The 21,899-nt window shown below is 44.8% G+C and overlaps 1 protein-coding gene across 1 annotated transcript in view; it reads right to left on the bottom strand.

Annotated features, from left to right (window-relative positions):
* The window catches only part of CKAP2 (cytoskeleton associated protein 2), a 741,255-nt gene that overhangs the window by 469,262 nt on the left and 250,094 nt on the right, over positions 1 to 21,899 (bottom strand). The window contains exon 4 of the mRNA XM_044071663.1: positions 13,671 to 14,662. Coding sequence (XP_043927598.1) covers positions 13,671 to 14,662 — 992 coding nt within the window. The remainder of the gene's footprint in view (positions 1 to 13,670; positions 14,663 to 21,899) is intronic.

Genomic DNA, 21,899 nt, shown 5'->3' with positions numbered 1-21,899 from the left:
CCTGCGTGACATCTGGTCCCAGAGAGGCTGTTTTTGTCCTTGGGAGACAGCATTGACTTGCTCTTTGGATATGCAAGGTGGGGGGGATGCTTTGTGGAATGTTTGGAGGGGACAGGGGAGTGAAATTTTCTCCAAACCTGTCGGCTAATAGGTTAGCTATTTCCCAAAGGATCAGTGTGTGTGATGCCATCCACAGCTAGTTCAGCACACGTCTGGGTCCTACCTTGTAGGGTACCAATATAGCTGAAGAATGCCTTATGGTCATCGTTAGCTATAGTTGCCAACTTTTTTTCTAAGTTGCCCTTAGAGGATTTTATAAGTTGTCTCGTTTAAACAGAGAAGGGTGTTCTTCCAGTTTTCCTCTTGTTGTACAACTTATTTATGCCATTCCTTAGAAGAGTACAATTTGTTTTGGTGAATTTTTCATCCTGATTTCACCATTTCTCCTAACAGGAGTTCGGGTGCTATAACTTCAAATGTGACCGATTTGTGATCAAATTTAACCAGGGAGCATCCTATACTTGTGGTGATGCAATGGGCACCAGTGTTGGTGAGGACCAGGTCGAGAATATTTGAGCCCCTTGTGGGGTTGTATATTATTTGTTCCAAGGCATTAGTGTTGAAGTCCAGGAACCTTTGTGTGATCATGTTGGTACTCGTACACGTTTCTCAATCAATGGAGGGATAGTTAAAAATTGCCCATGACTAAAGTGTTTGGTTGTAATTTGATTGACTCAAGTAGGTCCAGACAAACAGGGGGGGGGGGGGTCTTGCCCACAGTTAGTTGAACTTGGAGCAACGCTATGGAGTTTTCCTGTCTAACCAGTCTAGAGGTGTATTTATCTTTGCTGAAGGTGGATACTCCTCCTTTAGTTCATACGTTCATTTTGCATTTGAAAGTGAAGGCATTGTAGTCTTGCGAGGCCAGGGTATTCTATGCGACCCTGAACCAAGTTTGTGACTACACAGATGTCAACATCCTCCAGGGAGAGGATGGCTTCCAGTGTGCAATTTCTGATTTAAACTCCTAGTGTTTAGCAGCATAACCTTTATTTGTGAGTGATGTTTTCACATCGGAAATTTTGTTCGAGACCTTACCAACAAAAGGCACTATGGAGGAGGCATGTGCCTTAGCCAGTAACCAAAAGCCTAGAGGTGACAGGTGAAGACCATCTCTGGCAAAGCAGAGTGGCCCATCAACCATGTCATCCCAAGCTGACAGGAACTGGATCCCCTTAGAATGACACCAGAAACCAAGCCAATTGTTGAAGTCAATCTTTTTTTGTTTATATTGTGGTATCATCCTAGGTGAGGGTAGAATGCTGCTCAAGGCTAGGGACATACCTGCCTTGGACACCTTCATCAAGCTCAATCACGTCTCTCTTTATATAGTCTAATGAGATATGTCTCACTCATTCACACCAACATGAATCATGAGTCATAACGTTACTTGCTGAGAGACTTGAATGCATGTGTGATCCGACAGATCCTGGCACCCAACAGCTGACCGTAATATTTTTTGTCCAGCCTGATGAGTGGGACATCTGTGCATCTCACAATGGAGTCACCCATGACTTGGTTTAGATGTGCTTTGCCTTAGGGGATTATTTGGTGAAACAGGTGCTTGTGTTTTTCATGTATATTGAGTGCTGTAGGTGCTGTATTAGGTATAGCATGTGCGTTTGGAAGGTGTCTGGTATTTAGGTAGGTTTCTAGCAAGTACCTCCATGTATGGTTTGTGTGTTGAGTGCATGGTTAGCATAGGAGGTAGTGTATGGCAGCTGACAACCTGTTCAGTGTTACTGTTCTGTAAGTGATTGAGCAGGGATTCCAGATTCTTAGTGTAGCTGCATCTCACAAATTGTACTTGGGTGATTTATGAGTAGAGTGTTGTCAGTGTACATAAGGCAGTTGCTATACGGACTCAGGATACCCATGTCAATCAGGCTGGTAGGAGAAATGGAGGGAAACTGAACATCCATAATGTTAGGTTAAATCATTTTCACAGTGAGGACAGAACATGGAGGGGTGTGGTATAACTGGGTGCTCTAAACGGGGTCTGTACTAATGGGGTGCTCTATAAAGGGTCTATAGTAACAGGATTCTCTAAATGGTATGTGCCTATTGTAGATTTGATGGTTTTGAGACTGTTTAATGGGCAAATGTGCAACTGAGGTGCTCCGACCATTCTGGTTGAAATCTTGGTACTACAGATTATTTTTCTGACCTGTAATCAAATAGTCTGTACTCTTGAGAGGAGGAGAAGCTGTCATTAACTGTGCTGAAAACTGCTCCTTTGAATTCCAAGTTGAGCTCGTAGGAAAGATTTGTCGTAACTTATGGTCATTCCCGGATGAGCAAATCTGGAGCACCGTATTTCTTGCCTTTACTAACAGATGCCTGGCCGGAGCAGCAATAAGCCAGTCTAGATATGGAAATATTCAGAATCCTTGCAGTCTCAAGTGAGCTGCTACTACTGCCATACATTTGGTAAACACCCTGGGGGCTGTGGTGAGGCCAAAGGGCAGAGTTCTGAATTGGTAATGACTGGCTTCCAGTCAGAAGCTCAAGTATCTTCTGGATGGTCTGTTCACCTTTATGTGACAGTACGCATCCTGAAGTTTTATCACGTACATCCAGTCACCCTTGCCCAGAAAAGGGAGATTGGGCTGAACTGTGGCCATCTGAAACTGTGGCAAACTGCCTTATTCAAGTTGCTGAAATCCAAAATTGGTCTCTGGTCCCCTGTTTTCTTTGGCAGTAAAGAATATCGAATAAGTTCTGGATTCTGTCTGGTCTAGCAGGACCTCTTGGATGGACTCTTCTAGAAGCTTTAATATTTGAATTGCTGCTGCTTCCCCCTGACTGGGTGGAACATCTGGGAATTTTTTGTAGAGTTGAGAGTGAAAAGGAAAAGGGTATTCTATAACCTCTGGAAATAATCTTTTGCACCAAAGTATCTTTCGTTAGGTCTAGCCAGGCTCTGGTGCAGGGATAGTAAACCCACGGATCATCTCCAGAGAGGGACAAGCGGGCCTCCTTTCAGAAGCACTGGTAGGGTCTGTCAGAGAAAATCTCTAGACCCCTGATTCTGCAGGCCTCCTTTGCCGCCAGGGTGTTCTCATCCATTAGAGTTCCCCCTCTTCCCCTAGGGGAACTTTTTCCATGTGTGTTCTGGAAAAAGACCCTGGAACTTCCTGAACCACATCTTCCGATCACCTCATTGGTTCCTCAAAAAGGATCTCTGAGGGGTCGAAAAACATATGCCTACTGCAGAGAGGGTCTTTCCAGCCTCCAAACACCTGGATAATGTGGCCTTCAATTTGAGGCCAAACAAAAGTGCCGTCAAGGAAAGAATCAACAAGAGAGAACTTGAAGGGTCTGCAAAATCACATAAGCACATCCAGACGTGTTCCTAATGGATATGCCTGAACCCGCTGCCTTGAGGCAACTACGGCAGCATGCAAAATAAGCCTCATGGATGAAGAGATAGACTGGAGGGTAGTTAACTGAAGCCACAGATAATTGGGCCTCAGCAGAAATGGTTCCTGAAATGAAAATGGAGAGTTCTTAGATCAAATCCCTTTGCAATCTAGCAAAATGTGCCAAATAGTTCAGCAACCAAAAGTCGCTGAAGCATAAACACATTTCCCAAACCTGTCCATCACCCTAGATTCCGTTAGGGGGATGAACAGAGGAACTTTGTTCAGTAAGTTCTTTCTGGTTGGTGCCGCCATGACCATGGCATCCACAGGCACCCCTTTAGCCCAAAATTCCTTCCCTGCAGATGGAACTAGAATCCTATCAGGCTCCTTCCATGCCTGTTGAGAAAACAAATCAATGAGCTTGTTGATAGGCAGAGTAACCCAGGAGGTAGATGGACCAGCTCCAAAGGCCTCCAGAAATGACTACTCCAAAGGTGAAGGGTTGCTTGGGGGTCCAACCACCTCTCTTTTTAAGGCTCAAGGAAGTCTCCAAATGAGACGTTTTCTGGAGGTGATCATGGGGACCCCTTCACCTTCAAAGTCTATATCCTCAGTGACCAACTCTTGTGGAGAGTCCAAATGCCTGTTACATTTTCTCTTCCTAGGGACCTCCCCGGTAGAGTGTTCTGGGGAGGTGATGGAAGAAACTGTAAAACCCTGCTGGGTAGTCTGGAGGTCTTGGGCTGTCTGTCCTTGTGGAGTCGAATGATGAGACTCCAAGCGCAGAGACATCTGGGAAGTGGATTGGAAATCCGAGAAGGTGAGATCCATCAGTTCTGTCAAAGCAGAGAAAACCCTCTTCACAACCTCAAAGGCAGACCTCCTGGGAGAGAGCCAGATGACGTTAGAGCCGAGAAGGCAAGGTTCTGGACTTATCTCCTCCCACCCTGAAAGCAAATCTCCCAGAGGAAGAAGTCAGAGGCAAGCTATTCAGTGCTGAAGCACCAAGGTGCAGAGATGACGCCAAAACCTTCAGAGTCAACTCTAGGACCTTGGATTTGGGTAAGGAAGCTTCAGCTCAGTCTTCTGGATCCGAAAATGACAGAGCTGGGGCACTCAGGGTTAGCTTCGGATCCGATGACAAAGTCATCTGCGAATCTAAGCCTGACTGACCTGAAGACCTGGATCCAGGGACTCAAACAACCAAAGGAATCAGAGGAGTCCGAGTTGGTAGAGTGGAAGATGGACAGGCTTCCTAGCCAGAAACAGTAGGAGCCATCTGAATATGCACTGAGAAACTTCCTCATTATCCGATCCAAGTCATCCTCTGTCAAACTCCTAGATGAATGCGATGCCAGGGAAGGTGACTTCGTTCTGCACCTTTCTAGAAAAGGGGAAAGCAGCCTAGACGCTACAGGTTCTACCAATGGGGATCAGGTTCTAGGTAAAACTGCTGGATCCCGAGTAGTCAGATCAAACAGTTTTAGTCAGATCAGAGGATATAGAATTAGACTACTTCTTTCTTCAGATCAGAGGGGGAAGAGGTCTGATTTAGTCCTCTTTTTGGAAGGCTTGGAAGATGTGGACGATAAAGTAATAGTAGCAGGAGATTTTGACTCTGCCTTCAGCCTGGGAAATTGAGCCCATGCCAGTAACTTAAGTGATTCTTGCTGCTGCTATTTGTATACAACCTTGTCAGTAAACTTTCATTTGCACATCAGTAATGATCTTAGAGCAACACCAATTAGAAAAAGGCAGGTGTGGGGATGGACAGAGAATCCCAATAATACACAGCAGATACTTATGCACTTGGGTGGGGGTGTACGGAAGCTTGCCTGGAAAGGAAGACTTGCTAGGACCCCACTGATGATTACGGATTAAAACCTTACCATCTACAACATGCATTGCAGTCACATTAATTCGGAGCTCATTTTTCCTGCTTTTCTGCCTGTAAAGTTGCTGCAGTACTGGTTTACTTTCCTTTGCAAAATGGCCATCACGTAGAAATCCCAACAAAATTAGCCAGATCTGTTGTTGTATTGGAATATAACCCTAACTATGACAGGTGATTAAAGTTTGTCAGCTTGGGTACCTGCTGGAAACAGTGGAGAAAGAGCAATAAAGGAGACTTGCACAGACAGTATGGAACCAGTGCATGAGGACATGCTCATTACAAGTGGAACAGGGAGAGGTCAGCACTGGGCTGCATACTTTGGAAGCAGCCTCAAAGTAGGATCTTAAGAAGCAACTATACAGACGCTGCCTTGGATGTCTACACCTTGAGCTGTGAGCCCTGATTTAGGATGACCTGGTGGTCCTCTGCACCACTTCCAATCAGGGCTAACAGAAATAGCAGAGACTGGCAGAAGACCTGGGGTACAGAAGGTCTTGAACTTGTGCACCTCTGACTGTAGTCTAGGAGACTCAGATGATTGAGGGAGGCCTTCTACCCTCAAGCTTACCCATTTTGAAATGGTTTGTTTTAAAATAACCTTTCCCTCTGCCCCTGCAGCAAATGTTACCAGCAGTTCAGATTTTCTTTGAGTTTTAGTGCTGTCCAAGTAGAATCTAAGTTGTCTGTGCACATCCAGTGAATGCAGATTCCGTTCCCCTTTGTTCTGTAGATTGGGAAAGAAAGTTGGCAAATGAATGGACTGATTAAGAGCCACACTGGATACCACACCTTGGGCATGAAGGATGGATTGGTCCTGAGTGACACCCTGTCCGCATGAAAGATGATGAAAAGCTTCACTGCCATAAGGGCCTGTAACTCGTATCCTTCTAGCTGAAGTGATTGCTAGAAGGAAGGCTGTTTTCCAAGAAAGAAATTTTAAGTCTACAGTAGCAGCTGGCTTGAAAGGAGGCAGAGTGAGTTTCTCCAATACAAAGTTAAGGTCCCAGGCAGGGGCTGGAGCTCTCCTGGGTGGTCTCAAGTTTTTGGCCCCTCTGAGGTACTGCTTGACCACAGGATGAGAGGGGAGGTTGTGTTATAACGAGCTGAAATGGCTGAGGCGTGGATTTTAATGGAGGAAAAAGACAGACCCTTGTGAAGCATCTCAGTTACGTATTGTAAAATCTGAGGTATATTGGGCGCTGCTGTGCTCATTCCTTGAGATAGGATTCCAAGCACAGAATCATTTCTATTTGTCAGCATAAGATTTTCTAGTACTAGGTCTTCTCGCCTCAAAGATGACATCCATTACAGGTTGCTGAGGGATGCTAAGGGGGAATTTAAGTGATTAGCCGAGCTGCAAGGTTCAATGTTGGGAGCTGAGGGTGCAGAATCTGGTTCTCCTGCTGAGACGGTAAGGAATGTGTCTGAGGCAGGTGCCAGGGAGATATTTGTGACACTGTGCAGGAGCGGGGTACTAGTGCTGGCCAGTCTGGAGCAATCAAAATCATTCTTGGTTTGTCCTGTTTGACTTAACAGAACTTTGCAGAGTAGAGGCAGAGGAGGAAAGGCGTAGACCGATAGGTTTTTCCAGCTGAAGGACAGAGCATCCACTTTCCTGGCTTTTTTGTGGGGAGTCCTTGTGCAAAATTTGTCCAACTGGTAGTTCTGGGGGGAGGCAAACAGATCTATGTCTGGGCTCCCCCATTTGCTGGTCAACATGTTGAAAATCTGTGGTTCCAGTCTCCACTCGTGTGGGTCCATGAGATTTCTGCTTAGTCCATCTGCCAGTGTATTTAATTTTGCTGGCAGGAATTGAGCTTGTAGGTGCACTTGGTAGCTCAAGGCTGTGCTCCACAATGCCATGGCTAGTCTGCAGAGAGGGTAGGAATGTGTACCCCCTGCTTATGTACCACATAACCATAGTGTTGTCCGTCTTTACTATTAGTTGTCCTGGAAGAATGTAGTCCTTGAAGGCTGTCAGAGCATTCTGCACAGCTAACATTTCTTTGAAAGATATGTAGGTTCATTTGATTTTGGTTCCATTTGCCCCCCCCATGCATAGTCTGATGAGTCTGTAGTTAGGATTTGGGCAGCAGGGGGTAGCGTGAATGGAAGTCCCTTGTTTTGGTGGCAGGCCTCTGCCCACCATAGGAACCAGCCGTAGGCAAGGTATGATAGGAATCATTGTTTCCAGGCTGTGACAACATTGACTCCATAGACTTTAAGTACTACTGAAGTTTCCTCACATGCAGTCTTGCATATGGAATTAGAAGAATGCAGGAGGCCATGAACCCCAAGGCTTGCAGTATTTTTCTTGCAGATAGCAGGGTTTTTGTGGCCATTTGTTTGAAGTTACCAAATGAATTTGCTTTTCTGGTGTGAGGAAAGCCATCTGGGCAGTTGTATTCAAGCTTGCACCCAGGAATGTAATCTGTTGAGAGGGTACCAGTTGTGATTTCTTTTCATTTATGGTGTACCCTAGACAAGTTAGGGCTCTTTTTACAAACGCCAGATGGTTCAGAAGTATGGTCTGGTTTTCTGACTGAATTAGACAATCGTCCAGGTATGGATATATTTGAATATTTCTTTGCCTGCAAAATGCAATTACTGGAGCCAGGAACTTTGTGAATACCCTGGGCGGAGTAGACAAGCCAAAGGGCAGTGCAGAGAACTGATAATGCAAATAGCCTGCTTTGAAGCGTAGGTATCTTCTGCAAGATTCCCTGATTGGGACATGCAGGTAAGCTTCTTTTAAATCTAGAGTTGCCAACCAGGCATCTTTGCCTAGCATAGGAAGTAACTGGTGAAGAGTCAGCATCTTGAATTTTGGAATGTCCAGAAAGGTGTTTAGAGTAGACAGGTCCAGAATTGGACACCACAATGTCTTTTCTGGGTACCAGGAAAAGCCTGGAATAAAAACCTTGTCCCTTTTCCTCTTCTGGTACTGGTTGAATAGCCCCCATGTTTAAGAGGGAAGGTACTGGTTTCTGAGCCTCTGCCCACTGATTTGGGGGCAGGTCTGGCCACTCGTTTGGTGTTGGCAACGTGTGGAAATGAAATCTGTATCCCTGGGACACTATTTAAAACCCATTTGTCCTGGGTTATAAATTCCCAGTTTCTTGCATGAAAAGCAATCTTTCCCCCCCACTGATTTGGGGGCAGGTCTGGCCACTCATTTGGTGTTGGCAACGTGTGGAAATGAAATCTGTATCCCTGGGACACTATTTAAAACCCATTTGTCCTGGGTTATAAATTCCCAGTTTCTTGCATGAAAAGCAATCTTTCCCCCCCAAAGGGGTGGCTAAAAGGTAAGTGCTTGGTAATTTTAAAGGAAAGTCATTGAGACCGTTTACCATAGGGAGTGTCTTGTTATTTCCAGATTTGGAAGTGGAGGCCCCCCCATTGCTTAGGTCAGAGTCTCCCCTGGGACTAAAACCTGGTACTTTTGGTGCGTCTGGATTTGGCTTGAGAGGATCTGGAAGGAACTAGAAAGGACCAATTCTTGGTGGGCCAGTGCCTACTAAATCTTGGAGGTTGCACTTGTAAGAAATCTTTTACAGTTTGCATAGATATCTTCCATCTTTTTTAAAACTTCTTCAGCCTTATTGCCAAACAGACGTCCTGATTTAAAGGAGCATCCAACAATTTTGCTTTAACATTATCAGGCAGAAATTGCTCCTTAAGCCAAGCATGCCTTCTAACACAGACCCAGTAACAGCAGTCCTGCAAGAGGCCTCTAAAGAACCAAAACCAAATTGCAAAGCATGTTTTCCAACTTGCTCAGCAGAATGCAATAAATCCTGTAAATCTTCATTTTCCACACAGTCAGAAATCAACATAATTTTCTGTTTAAGCAGTCCAATAATATGCTGTTGATATTTTAACATATGAAATTGGCAGTTTAAAGCCCTGATAGCCAAGGTTGCAGAAGTATAAACCTTTTTACCCCATCTATCCAGCACCCTGGAGTCTCTATCAGAAGGGGTAGGATTTTTAGCAGTAGAAGCCTTAATATCCTAAGGCCCTTGAGAAATGGTTTCAGGATCTGCAACAGGAGTTTTGAAAAGGAACTTGTGGGACTCAGGAACCCTGTAGTATCTGTCTGGTTTACAAGGAGCTGGAGGCAGGGAATCAGGGGCCATATTGGATTCCGAAAACACATCAACAATGTCTAGTACATGAGGTATTGCCAAAGGCCTATGCTGAGGTAAAAGAAAAAAAAATCCCTAAGCCTCTTTTTTTGAAGAGAATTCCTGACTTTCTCAGTGGAAATGCTCCCGTAAGGTATGTAAAGTTTCACCAAAAGAGAAATCCTCGGGGGGGGGGGGGAATGGAATCCTCTGCATCAGAATCCTCATAAGTAGGTATGGACAAATACATATCATTAGAAGAGTCAGAAGAAACAGAATCCTGATCAGAAGATTCATAGTCAAGCTCAGGCCTAGGTCTCTTAGAAGGTGGGGGGGTGTTTACTACCCCTGATTAGAGTAATTAGATTCTCAGCCATTTTTGATAATTTGTTTTTTAGGCATAGGGGCCTGAACATGTGGCCTGGGCATAGTTTTTTTGACATAGATAGAGATTTAGGCCTTAGTATTGATAGTGGAGTAGGTTTGATATGCAAGTCTGTAGGGCCAGAATACACCCTCAGAAGCCAGTGCCTGCACAGCTGCTTCAAAGTAGAGACATCTGTGGGTTCCATAGTTAAAGTATCTCGCAGCATACCGGACTCCGAATGGGTCTCAGTAGAGGCCTGCGAGTCAGAAATAGCAGGCATCAGGGGCTGCGAAAGCACCTCACTGGAGTACTGGCGAACTGGCTTAGAAGCGTCGTCAGCAGTTTTGGACCTCAACAGCCTGTCTCTGTCTTTATCCTTGCGCTTTTTTGAAATTCCGGTCAGATGGCTGTCCGACGTCATTTCAGGATAATTAAACCGAGAACAGAAATATTTAGAGGCAAAAATATACAGACGACAGATAGTGCGCTGATTAAATAAAGCACAAAACAGCAAGGTACTTCGTGGTCAGGGCCTAGACAAGGAATGCAGTACAGATGAAAATCTTTATGAGGTATTTGCTTTCCACAAGTAATGCAATTATTAACTTTTACTGACATTGGTAAGGAGCAATAAAAAGTTTCCCCAACGGGGTACTTCGCTTTAAGTTGAAGACTTCGGTTCTGAAACTCAAAAACAAAAATTTCAGGAGTCGGCCGACCGGCACTTGTGAACTGCTTCTGTTTCAGGCACCGCATGGCAAGAAAGGCTGAGGTAATGACGTCTGCTGCATGTTTTATACCCCTGACGTCATGAAAGAAGGGACAGCGGACCCAAGACTTTGTTAATCAGGCCGACTGAGGGCAACCTGCCAGCAGATTACCCCAAATGTAATGACTGCAACAGTGAAACACTAAGAACATCTATGGTTCTGAATGTATTATAGACGTTAATCCATGTAATATCATGGCAGTAATGGGACCTTTGTGCTTAAATTATAATGTGGGTATAACATTTTAAACATTCCATGACTGTAAAAAATACTAAGTGTGTAACTTAATTGAAATAATTTGTTTTATTTTTGCTGTCTGTTGTAGCTGCTATTTTACGCATGCCATTTCTCCAAGCCCAGCAGTGGTATGTGGAAGAGAAAGCTTTTTATTAAGCTCCAGTTTAGTTTCCCTGGATTTAACATCAAAGCTTGGCTGGTGTGCACCTTAATTTAACTTTACCACATATAAATAGTTCTATTGTCCTCCCTGTCAACCATGGACTCAAATGAACCACTTGCATCAATGCAGAGGGTGTGGCCCTGCAGACAGTTTAATCTGTAATTAACTCTCATGTGCTTCACACAGAGTCCTCAAACACTAACATAACTTGTAAAAGAAAAAAAAAAAAAAACTACAACTTACTATTCTCTGGATGCTGTAGCCAATCAAGTCCCTTGCTTCACTAAAGTGGACCTGATTAAGTGCAGCTTACACAGAAGTAAAACAGGGAAAAAAAAGTCTGCAATCACGTGATGACATCACACAACCATACAGCCATCCAAAAGGTGCAGAGGAACAAACAGAGGAGATGGAGAAACTCATGGCTGCTGCATAGGGGCCCTCTTTGCAGGGAGATAATTGGGGGCTCCCAGCGGCCACTGGTGCCCAATGCCAGCTATGCCGGTGTAATGTCTGCAAATTCTGCATTAGTTCTCTTAGTGGACTTTCCCAAGGTGAAACAGGAGGAGTCTGTCTTGCGGCATGATCTTGTCTCCCACTTATAAAACCCTGACTCCATAAGGGCTAAAAGGGTACCCCCCCCCCCAAAGCAAAAAGTATCGCTACTTTTTGCTCACTAAGCCAAACAGACAAGGACAGAAAAGCAAAAGGGAGATTAATATCAATTTCCATGTCATTTCCAAGGACAGAGTCAAAACCTTGAAGGGAAGAAAATCTCCCGAAACTACATGAAAGAAGCTGCAGAAAGAACAAACCAAAAGATGGGCACATTTAAACAAGCAGACACAAAGCAGAAAATAATCATAGGCCAGCAGAAAAACCAAAGATGTAAAGCAGCATTGGGACATTAGAGAGACCAATGAATAGCAGTGTGTAGTAATGAACATCTGTTGTCAGATGCTGGTATATTACATTATGCCACAGAAGTGAGGAATAACAGCCTGGAAAAGTTTGGAGTACTGAGTGGTCCTAATGAACGTGGTTTTAGTCCTAGAAATTACCTAGGATGGCTCCAGTTCCATCAGATCTACTGCTACGAGGAGTACCTTATATGAAAAAATGCAGAAATCCTCTGCTGTTTTTCCGTAAGTGTGAAAATTGCACAAAACCTTATTTAACAAACATGCAGCAGAGCTTTAAAAAGAAACTGAGACACACATACTAGCAGAGGTAAGAGTTCCTTAGACTATCACAGCCTGTCAAAGGTTATATTACCTTATCAGTGCTGGAACTTCCTGGTATCTAACGTAGCTAACGTAACTCTGGAGATTTATCTGGATTCAAAATTTTGACCTAGTAACTATATGAAGAGCCAGGAATCAAAGAGAGTAATCTTAAAAGAGAAGTACTAACTTATTTTTTCAATACTCTCATTGCAGTTCAGCCTCCAGAAGTAAAACTCTATGTTCCTTAGCAAAGGCAAAACAAATTTGCAGTTTGAAAGCCACATTATTTAGCAAAGAATAAATTCCAAAAGTCATGTGCTGGCATATAAGCAAGCGCTCAACTACATGATCTTTGCTTTTCACTTGGACTTCAGATGAGACCATCTGCAACCAGAGTCTGTTAGCACATGCCCAAGTTTTGCCTGCTAGCCCTTTCCAACTTAAGTCAAGCAAGTTAGATCAGGTACATGCAGTTATCTGTAGTTTATGGTATGAACAACAAAAGTATGACTTTCATATTTGTGTGTCTTCCAAAACTATTTCATTGAACACTACTATAAATTAAATGCATATTTAATTAAGCGCAAGAATTTCATTAATTACACAGGTTTGCTACTAGTCAATTACATTTCTTGTTATTAATTATTCAAAACTGGTGAACTATAACAGCTGGAATCTGCCTTTTGAAGGGACACTGCTTAGCCATAGCCACAGCCACTACAAATTAAGTGAGGATGGCTTACTATGATTATGTACAGTAAAACCCTGGACGTGCCACATTAAGCTGGTAAATGGGAACATGCCACTGTAAAAGCAGGAAAGAGCAACATTAAAAATGTATTTCTGGCCCCCGTGAATATCATTCTGCATGTGTGAATAAACAGTTTTTAAGTATAGTACTACTTTTGGTAAGGTAGCAGTGAAAGCTTAAGAAATCCTGTGGAGACTGTGGTTATAACAACTCTGTAGTAGTACAGTGTGAACCTGTTTTGTTTGTCAGGTACTGGTCAAAGCCCAAGGCAGCAGTGTAAACACTTAAAGCCAAGCAACTAGCATGTCAGCAGTAGAGCATTCCCTGACACCTGGCATAACGCTAACAGAAAGCGTGACAAAATCAAATATGGTAAACAACCTAGAAAATATGACTAAATGTTCTTCTGTGCTCTGTCATGCTAAAAGGCACTGATATGCGTCCTTCTCCCAATGGGAACAGTTTAGAAACCTTGTCAAATACAAGGTGGTGTGCAAATGTTTACAGATATTAGATGTTACCCAAAATATTCTACAATTGCGTCATTACAGCAGCAAGGTGCTCCATGTGAACACAATAAATGAAACTACAAACATTACAGCTTGCATACTCGGGCTAAATTAATCATGCTACAGGTTAGGCATGTGTCACTGATCATTCATAATGAGTTTAATGCACAGCAAGAGTTCACACTCCGGTTATCTTACCTTTGCTGTTCTGCAGTTTCCTTAGAGGCAATGTGTTTAGTATTTGCAGACACCTTTGACACTCCAACTGTTTTGATCTGACTGGGACGTGTAATAGGCGTTTTTGTATCAGGCTTTGCAACTTTAGGCATATTTTCTGTCCTACCTGAAGAAGGTAAAATACTTTGTCGAGCTGTTGGCTTTTTACCTCCTCTGCTTGTTTGTTGATTGCCATCAATATAGTCACAGACATCCTTGTTCTTGGCTGCTGGCTTCCCTAACAGAGATTCTCTCTTTTTTTGTAACTCTGACACATTTTTAATGGATTGTCTAACTGTTACTCCACTTGGCTCAATTTTCTTCACATTTCCAATAGATGGTCTGACTGGGACCCACTTTTTGGCCACAGTAGTGGTAGTGGCAGTTTTAGTTTGTTGACTTGCTTTCCTTTCTGTGGCCAATATAACACTGCATCTCTTCTTCCTCAAATCAGCACCTGGTTTACAGTCATTTTTATCAGTTGCACTACTGCGTTTTTGTTTTTGCAAATCAGACTCAGATTTTGAGCCATCTACTAGTGATGCTTTCTCCATTCCAGGAGGCACTGGTTTCCTGAACGAGTTGATTTTTGACTGTACAACTTTCCCATGTAAAGTACCCAATACTGTTTTTTTAACCTTTACACTGTCAGAAATTACTTTCCCAACTAGCTGCTTTTGTTGGAGGTTCTTATTAACCAAAAAGGAGTGAGTGAGTGTTGAGCGTCTTGCTCTTCCTTTTACAGCAGGATCAGATGCATTCCCAGCAGCACTTGAGACACGTTTGATACCAGCAGTTCCTATTTCCTTAAATAATTCTGAAGACTTGGTTGTAGCGGAGGCTGTGGTAGAAATCTTAACTGCTGCATTTTTCAAAGGTCCAGTAGAAACAATACTTTGTCTAGGAGGCATACTTTTCTTCACTAGTGTGCTAGTTTTGTTACAGGTGCCTTGATTCTGATTTTCTTTATCAAACTGCCAATCAAAATATATTTATTCTGTTAAAATTCACACAAGATCATAATTTCATTTAAACATACAAACTACTGCAATATAAGTGGACTAGGTCAAGATACAAAGGAGTAATACAGAAACAAAGATATGCCAGCTGCCAGTGGTGCAATCCTTATGCATAGGTCCAGTGAATGAGTGTTTATGTTCAAATAAAATAAAAGTTATGTACTCACCATAACATTCCATCTGAGTAGTTCTACTTCATTTGTCTTTAACCTGTGGGTATCAGATCCGAGCCAGCAACTTCACAAGCATCTGCTCTGAGCTCCAAGCTCCTCTCCCTACCCATAATACACCACCTTCCAACCTTCAGATCGCGTTTGCTGCACCTTACACCAAACAACCCGATCCAAAACACCTTACATACACAAAATGCCATCTATGAGCACTGTCCATATGGTAAGGCCAGGGGGAAGGCAGGAGGGACGGTTGAAGACAAATGAAGTAGAACTACTCAATGGATAACTTCTTTATCTGAAGTAGTTTACTTCATCTGATCTTCAACCTGTGGGACAGAGTTCCCAGCTACTAAACACCTGGGTGACCCTCATGGAAGGATATTCTGGAGCACCGCAGAACCAAAAAATGCTCTCCTTTGAAAAATCAAATCCAATTTATAGTGTGAAATAAAGGTATGAGATGAGGACCAAGTAGCCGCAGAAGAAATGTCGTCTAAGGATACTAGACCAAAAAGCCGCAGAAGTAGCCATGGACCTTGTCTAGTGAGCTCTAATCTGAAGCGGAGGAGACTAACTTTTATCCTTGTAGATCTGAAGGATACAGAGAGATCCACCTGGCAATGGTCACATTGGAAATGGGTTTACCCAAAAAAGGTTTACAAAAGGACACAAACTGGTCAGATTTACGAAAAGCTTTGTTCCTGTGCAAATAGAACTGTAACTTGCCTATGAACATCCAACAAATGCAACTTGTATTCAATTTTGTTTGCATAATTTGGAAAGAAAACAGGTAAAGTGATAGTTTGGAAAGAAAACAGGTAAATTGATAGTTTGATTGATATTAAACTCAGATGCTACTTTTGGGAGGATTGGTGCGAAGAGAAACCATCTATGGGACCTTGACAGACAATGCCTGAAGTTCTGAAACCCTCCTAGCCGAGGTGATGGCCACTAGAAAGGCTGTCTTCCAAGACAAAAACTTAAGATCTGTGGTTGCTGCAGGTTCAAATGGAGGGGCAACCAACGCTTGTAGTACCATAGTAAGGTCCCACGGGGGGATGGGATCTTTGAATGGAAGATGCAAGAAGAAGGTACCTTTGATAAAGCCTTTGCACAATCTGGAAGAGGCCAAAGAAGTTCTCAAAGTGAAAATGAGAAATGGCAGCTAGTTGAACCTTGATCGTAGACTAGCTATCCCCTTGTTGAAAAATATTTGCCAAAAGGTCAAAGATAGCCGGAATGGGAACCGTGAAAGGATCTAAACTCCTTTGAGAGGCCCAAAAGGAAAAACCCTTCCATTTGCTGCAATAAATCTTCCTGGTGGACGACTTATGAGCTGCCACCAGAATATACCTGACCAAAGAAGACAATCTGGGAGTCCTAGCAATTAGGGGAACTGGAGCAGCCAAGCTGTGAGCTTCAGACTGTCCAGATTCGGATGAGGAACCCTTGAGGCGTGAGAAATGAGATCCTCAGTGGTATCAAAGATCCAAGGAGGAGCTAGAAGATGAGACCAAAGAAATGGAAACCATACCTGGTGAGGCCAAAACGGGGTAGTGAGAATCACTTTGCTCCCCACTCGACAAGCCTTCTGTATGAACTCTGGAATAAGGGGTACAGGGGGATAAGCATAAAGACCAGGGGGCCAAACATGGACAAGAGAGAGTCTCTGGGGGACTCCCAGACAGGGGGTTCAGAGCGAAGAACTCGCTGCACTTCACATTGGAAGATGTGAAGAGATCACAGCAAGGTCGACCCCACTCTAGAAAGATCTGCTCGGCTACTGAAGGATTCAGAGATCACTTGTAAGGCATCAGAATAGTCCAGCTTAGTTTGTCTGCCAGAATGTTGGACTGCCACAGAATGTACGTGTTGCTACCAGAAAACGATCGGTGGAAAATGCCCATTCCCAAACTCTCATGGCCTTGCGGGAGTAAGGTCCCTCCCTGCTTGTTGATATACCAGACCATCGACATGTCTGACTGGATTGTAATGGTTCCCAGAGACAGAAAGGCATGAAGGGCCTGCAACGCTAAAGGACTGCCCTCATCTCCAGAATGTTTATATGCAAACTGGTCTCGATCAAGACCACATGCCTTGGACTGTCCTTCAAGAACAATGCCCCCCTCCCCACTCTAGCTAGGAGGCATCCGTGGTCACTATGGTTTGGGCAGAGGCTGGAACAAAAGGTAGTCCTTCCAAGATTTCCAAAGATTGCATCCACCATAGAAGGGGCGACCTGCAGACTTTGCTTATGTGTATTGGGTGCAACAGAAGATCCAACAAAGACCATTGCACCGCTAGAGCCCATTGTAGTACTCGCATATGTAAGCGAGCACATGGTCGAACTGTTAAGTGTCGCTGCCATTGAACCTAGGGCCCTTAAAACAGACTCTGCTGAGGGAAGATGAGCTCCGTAAATGAGAGAGACATGTATCCTTAAATTTCGAACCCTCTCCGAGGTCAGGAAAACTTTTGTCTGTAACATGTCTATCCGTGCTCCTATGCATTCTATAACCTGGACAGGGTTCAGAAGAGATTTGGCTGTGTTGATTGTAATCCCTAGGAAATCAGCTTGGAAACCTCTAGTGCTGCTGCCTCTCTGTGTGGGTGGTATGTCTGGGAGGTGTTTGCAAGGTGTAGCAAGAACCACAAATGGGATTGAATAGCCTCTGGAAATTATCTGAAACACCCAATGGTCTGATGACATGGACTCCCATGCAGCCAAGTGCAACGACAGGTGACCCCCGACTTCCTCCAGAGCAGAGCAGTCGGGTAACCCCTCGGGGTTGCTGCGCGGGCCTCAGAGAACGGTTCTTCAGACCCAAAATTCCTCAGACCTCCTCTGCCTCTAGGGGGAAGAAGGGCCCAGAGTGTCCCAGGAATACTGAGACTTCCGGAACATCTTTTACCCTCGCCGATTCCAGGAAAAGGATCTGGGTATTTGAGAAGTGGGTTCAGATGGCAGGCAGTGTCTTCCTCACTCTGGACCAAGGTGTCACGGACGGTCTTAAAGAGGGAAGAGCAGTCAAATGGGGCATTCGCAAAAGATGCCTTTGAAGGGTTCTGTGAACTGCCAATATGAGCCGGGCGTTACACCTCATGGAAACGCTGGACACAGCCACCCTAGCCACTCCTTTGGTCACGTGTGAGAGGAGTCGCATAGATGTATTACAAACTGTTGTCAAGGTAGACATCCTCACGGAGAACCTTGCCCTGTCCTCCTGCGACATGGACTCTCTGGGGAGACTCAGCCAGTTCCTTAACCAGGTTGCACTGTAGTAGAGTAACATGGGCCAGATAGTTCAGCGCCATGATAGAAAAGGGTGCCAATGCATAAACCTGCTTCCCTAGACGATCCACCATCCTAGACTCACGGTCAGGAGGATGGACCGAAGAACTCTCCTGGGCCAATTTCTTCTTGGTGGCGGCTGCTACCACCATGGTGTCTACCGGGGACCCTTTATTCCAAGTCAGTCCGTCTGCAGGGGGGTTCAATATTTTGTCTGGTCGCTTAGGGATTGGTTCCAGTGTTCAGTTCCTTCCAAGCTAGCGAGATGACCAAGCCCACTAACGGATCCGTGGGGTGACGCACCCAGGAAGTAGATGGACCCATGCCGAAAACCTCCAGGAACACAGATTCATCCCAGGAAAGTTTCGAGGAGGATCAACCTTCTTGCTGGCGCAAAATTTCCATGTCTCCGAAGGAGACATCCTCAGGAGGTGATCTGGGGGAACCTTTCCCATCATCCAAATCAGTGCCCTCAGTATGGGACTCCGGAGAGGAGTCATACTGCCTCCTCTTGCACGTATGCTTGTGAGGAACCTCTTCGATGGGGCTTTCCAGACGGGACTCACAAACTACTCGTTCAAGGGAAACTGCCTGGGGCTCCTCGTGCACAGGCTGTTCCCGGTGGTAAAATGATGGGATTCACACAAAGCAGAGGGAGTCTAGAAGGAGTCCGAAGATATAGTCCGGGGCCTCAACCAAGTGGAGAGAACCTTTTACACGACATTGAACGCCGAAGAAGAATAAGCTTCCTGGGACACCAGTAAGGGAACCGCTCTCCCTGGATCAGAAGTGGGAATCAGAGCCGGGCCCAAAGCAGACGGAGTGCCAAGGAGGTGGCCATGACCCGACAAGGTCGGAGCCGATGGAAAAAACTCCACCCCCTCGGATCAGACACCGAGGCTAAGGCTCAGAGAGCCACTCTGATCCGAACTAGTCAGATCAGACGCACTCCAGGCAGCTGCCAGTGTAGAGGAAACAGGTACCTTTGGCACAGACCCCCTGACTAGGGGAACTCTCAGATCCATGTACTCCGAAACCAGGGGTCAGATTGGAGAAGGAGATATAGGTGTAAAGGGAAGAGAGCCCCCAGAGGGAGGGGGGCTGGGAAGACTCCCATCTGAATTTGTGTGCAAATAAATCTCTGCATCATTTTATCTATGTCAGCTTCTGAGAGACTGTGGGTAGACCTCGACGAAGCCACGGACTCAGATCTGGCGGGTCGAAGAACTGAAGCTCTAGAAGATGGCCTGGGCTCCTCTGGAGAAAACCTAAGAGATCAGAGCAGAGAGTAGTCGGGTCAGTGCCTAGTCTGACGTTTGGAGGGAGGTCCCGGAGATGAAAGGTCCGGGGACCTCTTCCTCTTGTCAGTCCTATGCTGTCTCTCCTCTCTGCCCTTTCTATGTTTTCCTTCTACAGGCTTAGAGGCAGGAGGATGAGTCCCAGCCTGGGAGGGAGGAGAAGCAAGGGCAGGAGATGAAGGAGAGGCAGTCCCAGCCATGAGCAAAGCAGAAGTGGAGGTGGCCACCTCTGTAGAAGGGGAGCAGGCCCTTCATAAGTTTAGCCCTACAATCTTTAAGGGCTCGCACGGTTAAAACTCGCACAGATAATGCAGTCTGTTGAAATATGGACACCACCCAAACAAAGAACACAGTGTGGCAGTCAGCAAGCGACAGTTTGTGGCCACACTCAGTGCACCTTTTGAAAACTTGCTTTGGGAGATCAGCCATAACCAGTCCCACGAAACAAAAAAGGGAAGACACTCTCCACTCGCCACGCACTCAGAACCACAAGCACACAAGGCTGAAGGGGGAGGGGAAAAGTCCAACTACTACAGAACTACCTGAAAACCAAGGAAAAATACCTACACTTGATGCACCAGTGAGGGGGAGGAAGAGAGGAGACCTACACTACCAGCAAACACACTGAACACTAAGAAACAGGGGAAAAAAACACTTCAAAAATCTACTCAACCTGGAGTAGAAGGATCAGGATGCGTTGCGAAGCCATGCCAAACGAGATCTGAGGGTTGGAAGGTAGTGGTGGTGTATTATGGCTAGGGGTAGGAGCTTGGAGCTTGGTGCAGATGCTTGTGAAGTTGCCGGCTCAACACAGGTTGAAGATCAAATGAAATAAACTACTTCAGATCAGAGGATTTATCGTACAGCTCCGTAAAATACAACATCCTACGGTAATGCTTCGTTTTGTTTTGTGCATGTTTTAAAATATGAAAATTGCAGGAAACAAACCAAGTAAAGCAAAACTGTACCAGGCTCTCACCAAGAAGTACAGATGCTAGAGAATGACCTAATAAAGCTCCACAGTTTGGCAGCCAGCTACTGCTCTTCTGTATTTGTCTGATCAATCCAAGGCATCTGAAGTCTGTAAAATCCAAGAAAATATTTTCACTGCACTGTGCACTTTTGAACTGTATTTTTCTCTATATCACTGTTTGAGCAGTTTTTACTGAATTGTTGCATTTTTGCTGTAGCATAGACTAGATTCAGACCTGCTGAATCTACTTCTGTTTGTAAAACACGTGCACTAAACCAGGCTATTTGTTAGAAAGGGTTCCCCTGCAGCCTTGTGGCAGGAGTGTGCAGTAAGAACTCGTCTATCTGAAGGTTGCTGGAACAAGGCCCAGTTTTGAGCTTTTTTATTGGTCAGTTCGTTTAACTTAGTTTGCTACACAAGCACCACATATGGGCTTGTTTGCGCATTGCACATTGCCATGCAGCAGGGGATACTATTGGCAGTTATAGCAGCAAGCAATTTTACCTGCAAATTTGACCGCGATGGTCAGCAGTTACCTTAGTCACCTCACAGCAAGAGATTGTTCGGTTTGATTCTTGGCTGAAGTGCCTTCTGTGTGGACTCTGCATGTCCTCCCCGCAGTCTTGTGGATTTCCTCTGGGTGCTCCAGCTTCCTGTCACATTCCGAAGTCATGCAGTAGGTAAATTGGGCTCTCTAAACTCCCTGTAGGTACGAGTGTGTGTGAATGAGTGATACGGATGAATTATTGTGGCAGGGCTAGCCACCCACTGGTGTAAACCTTAGCTCGAGGTGATTGTCACTGTTGAAGTGACACCCCAACCCCATGGGCAAACTGGGGAAAAAGGGGGTGAGGATGGACTCTGCTGATGCTCTACCTCTGAGGTCTTGTGATTATGCCTTACTGACAAGTGCTACACATTGACATTCCAGAGGTACCAACACAAATCTTACCCAATATCCCTTCGTATTTGCTTTATTTACCGCTTTTCCTGTCCTCTACATTACTTGATCCTTCCTATCCTCTCCCAGTTTGAGCACATTAACTTACCCAACAGACTGTCAATTTCCCACAGTTTTTCCAGCCAGCCTGGTCAACATGGGCATCCTGAAACAATGTAGCAATTACCTCACGTACACACACGGACAACCCACTTCTAGTTCATAGAAATTCATTATGTGAGAGATGAATCTATATTAAGAACCTAGAATCCAGGCTCTGTCACTCAGTCAGTACATCTGACATTAAGCAAGTTGTCACACCTCACCTCCTGCACCAACCAAACCAATGCCACAAAGACCTACATTTCCAGAGGTCCTTACCAGAAGTTTACCTAACCACAGAGACCTCACAAGCAAGCTTCACATAATACATCTCCTGCAGGACACAGTACACATCTGTATCTCAGACAAGCCCCTAAGGCACAACCCAAAACCAAATATCTTAGTCATAGGCGA

Source organism: Protopterus annectens, chromosome 5.part0 (genome assembly GCF_019279795.1).
Source record: "Protopterus annectens isolate FY-2018-M chromosome 5.part0, PAN1.0, whole genome shotgun sequence".
NCBI lineage: Eukaryota > Metazoa > Chordata > Ceratodontiformes > Protopteridae > Protopterus > Protopterus annectens.
Note: the sequence above shows the minus strand (reverse complement) of the source record. Positions and strands in the feature narration are given on the sequence as shown.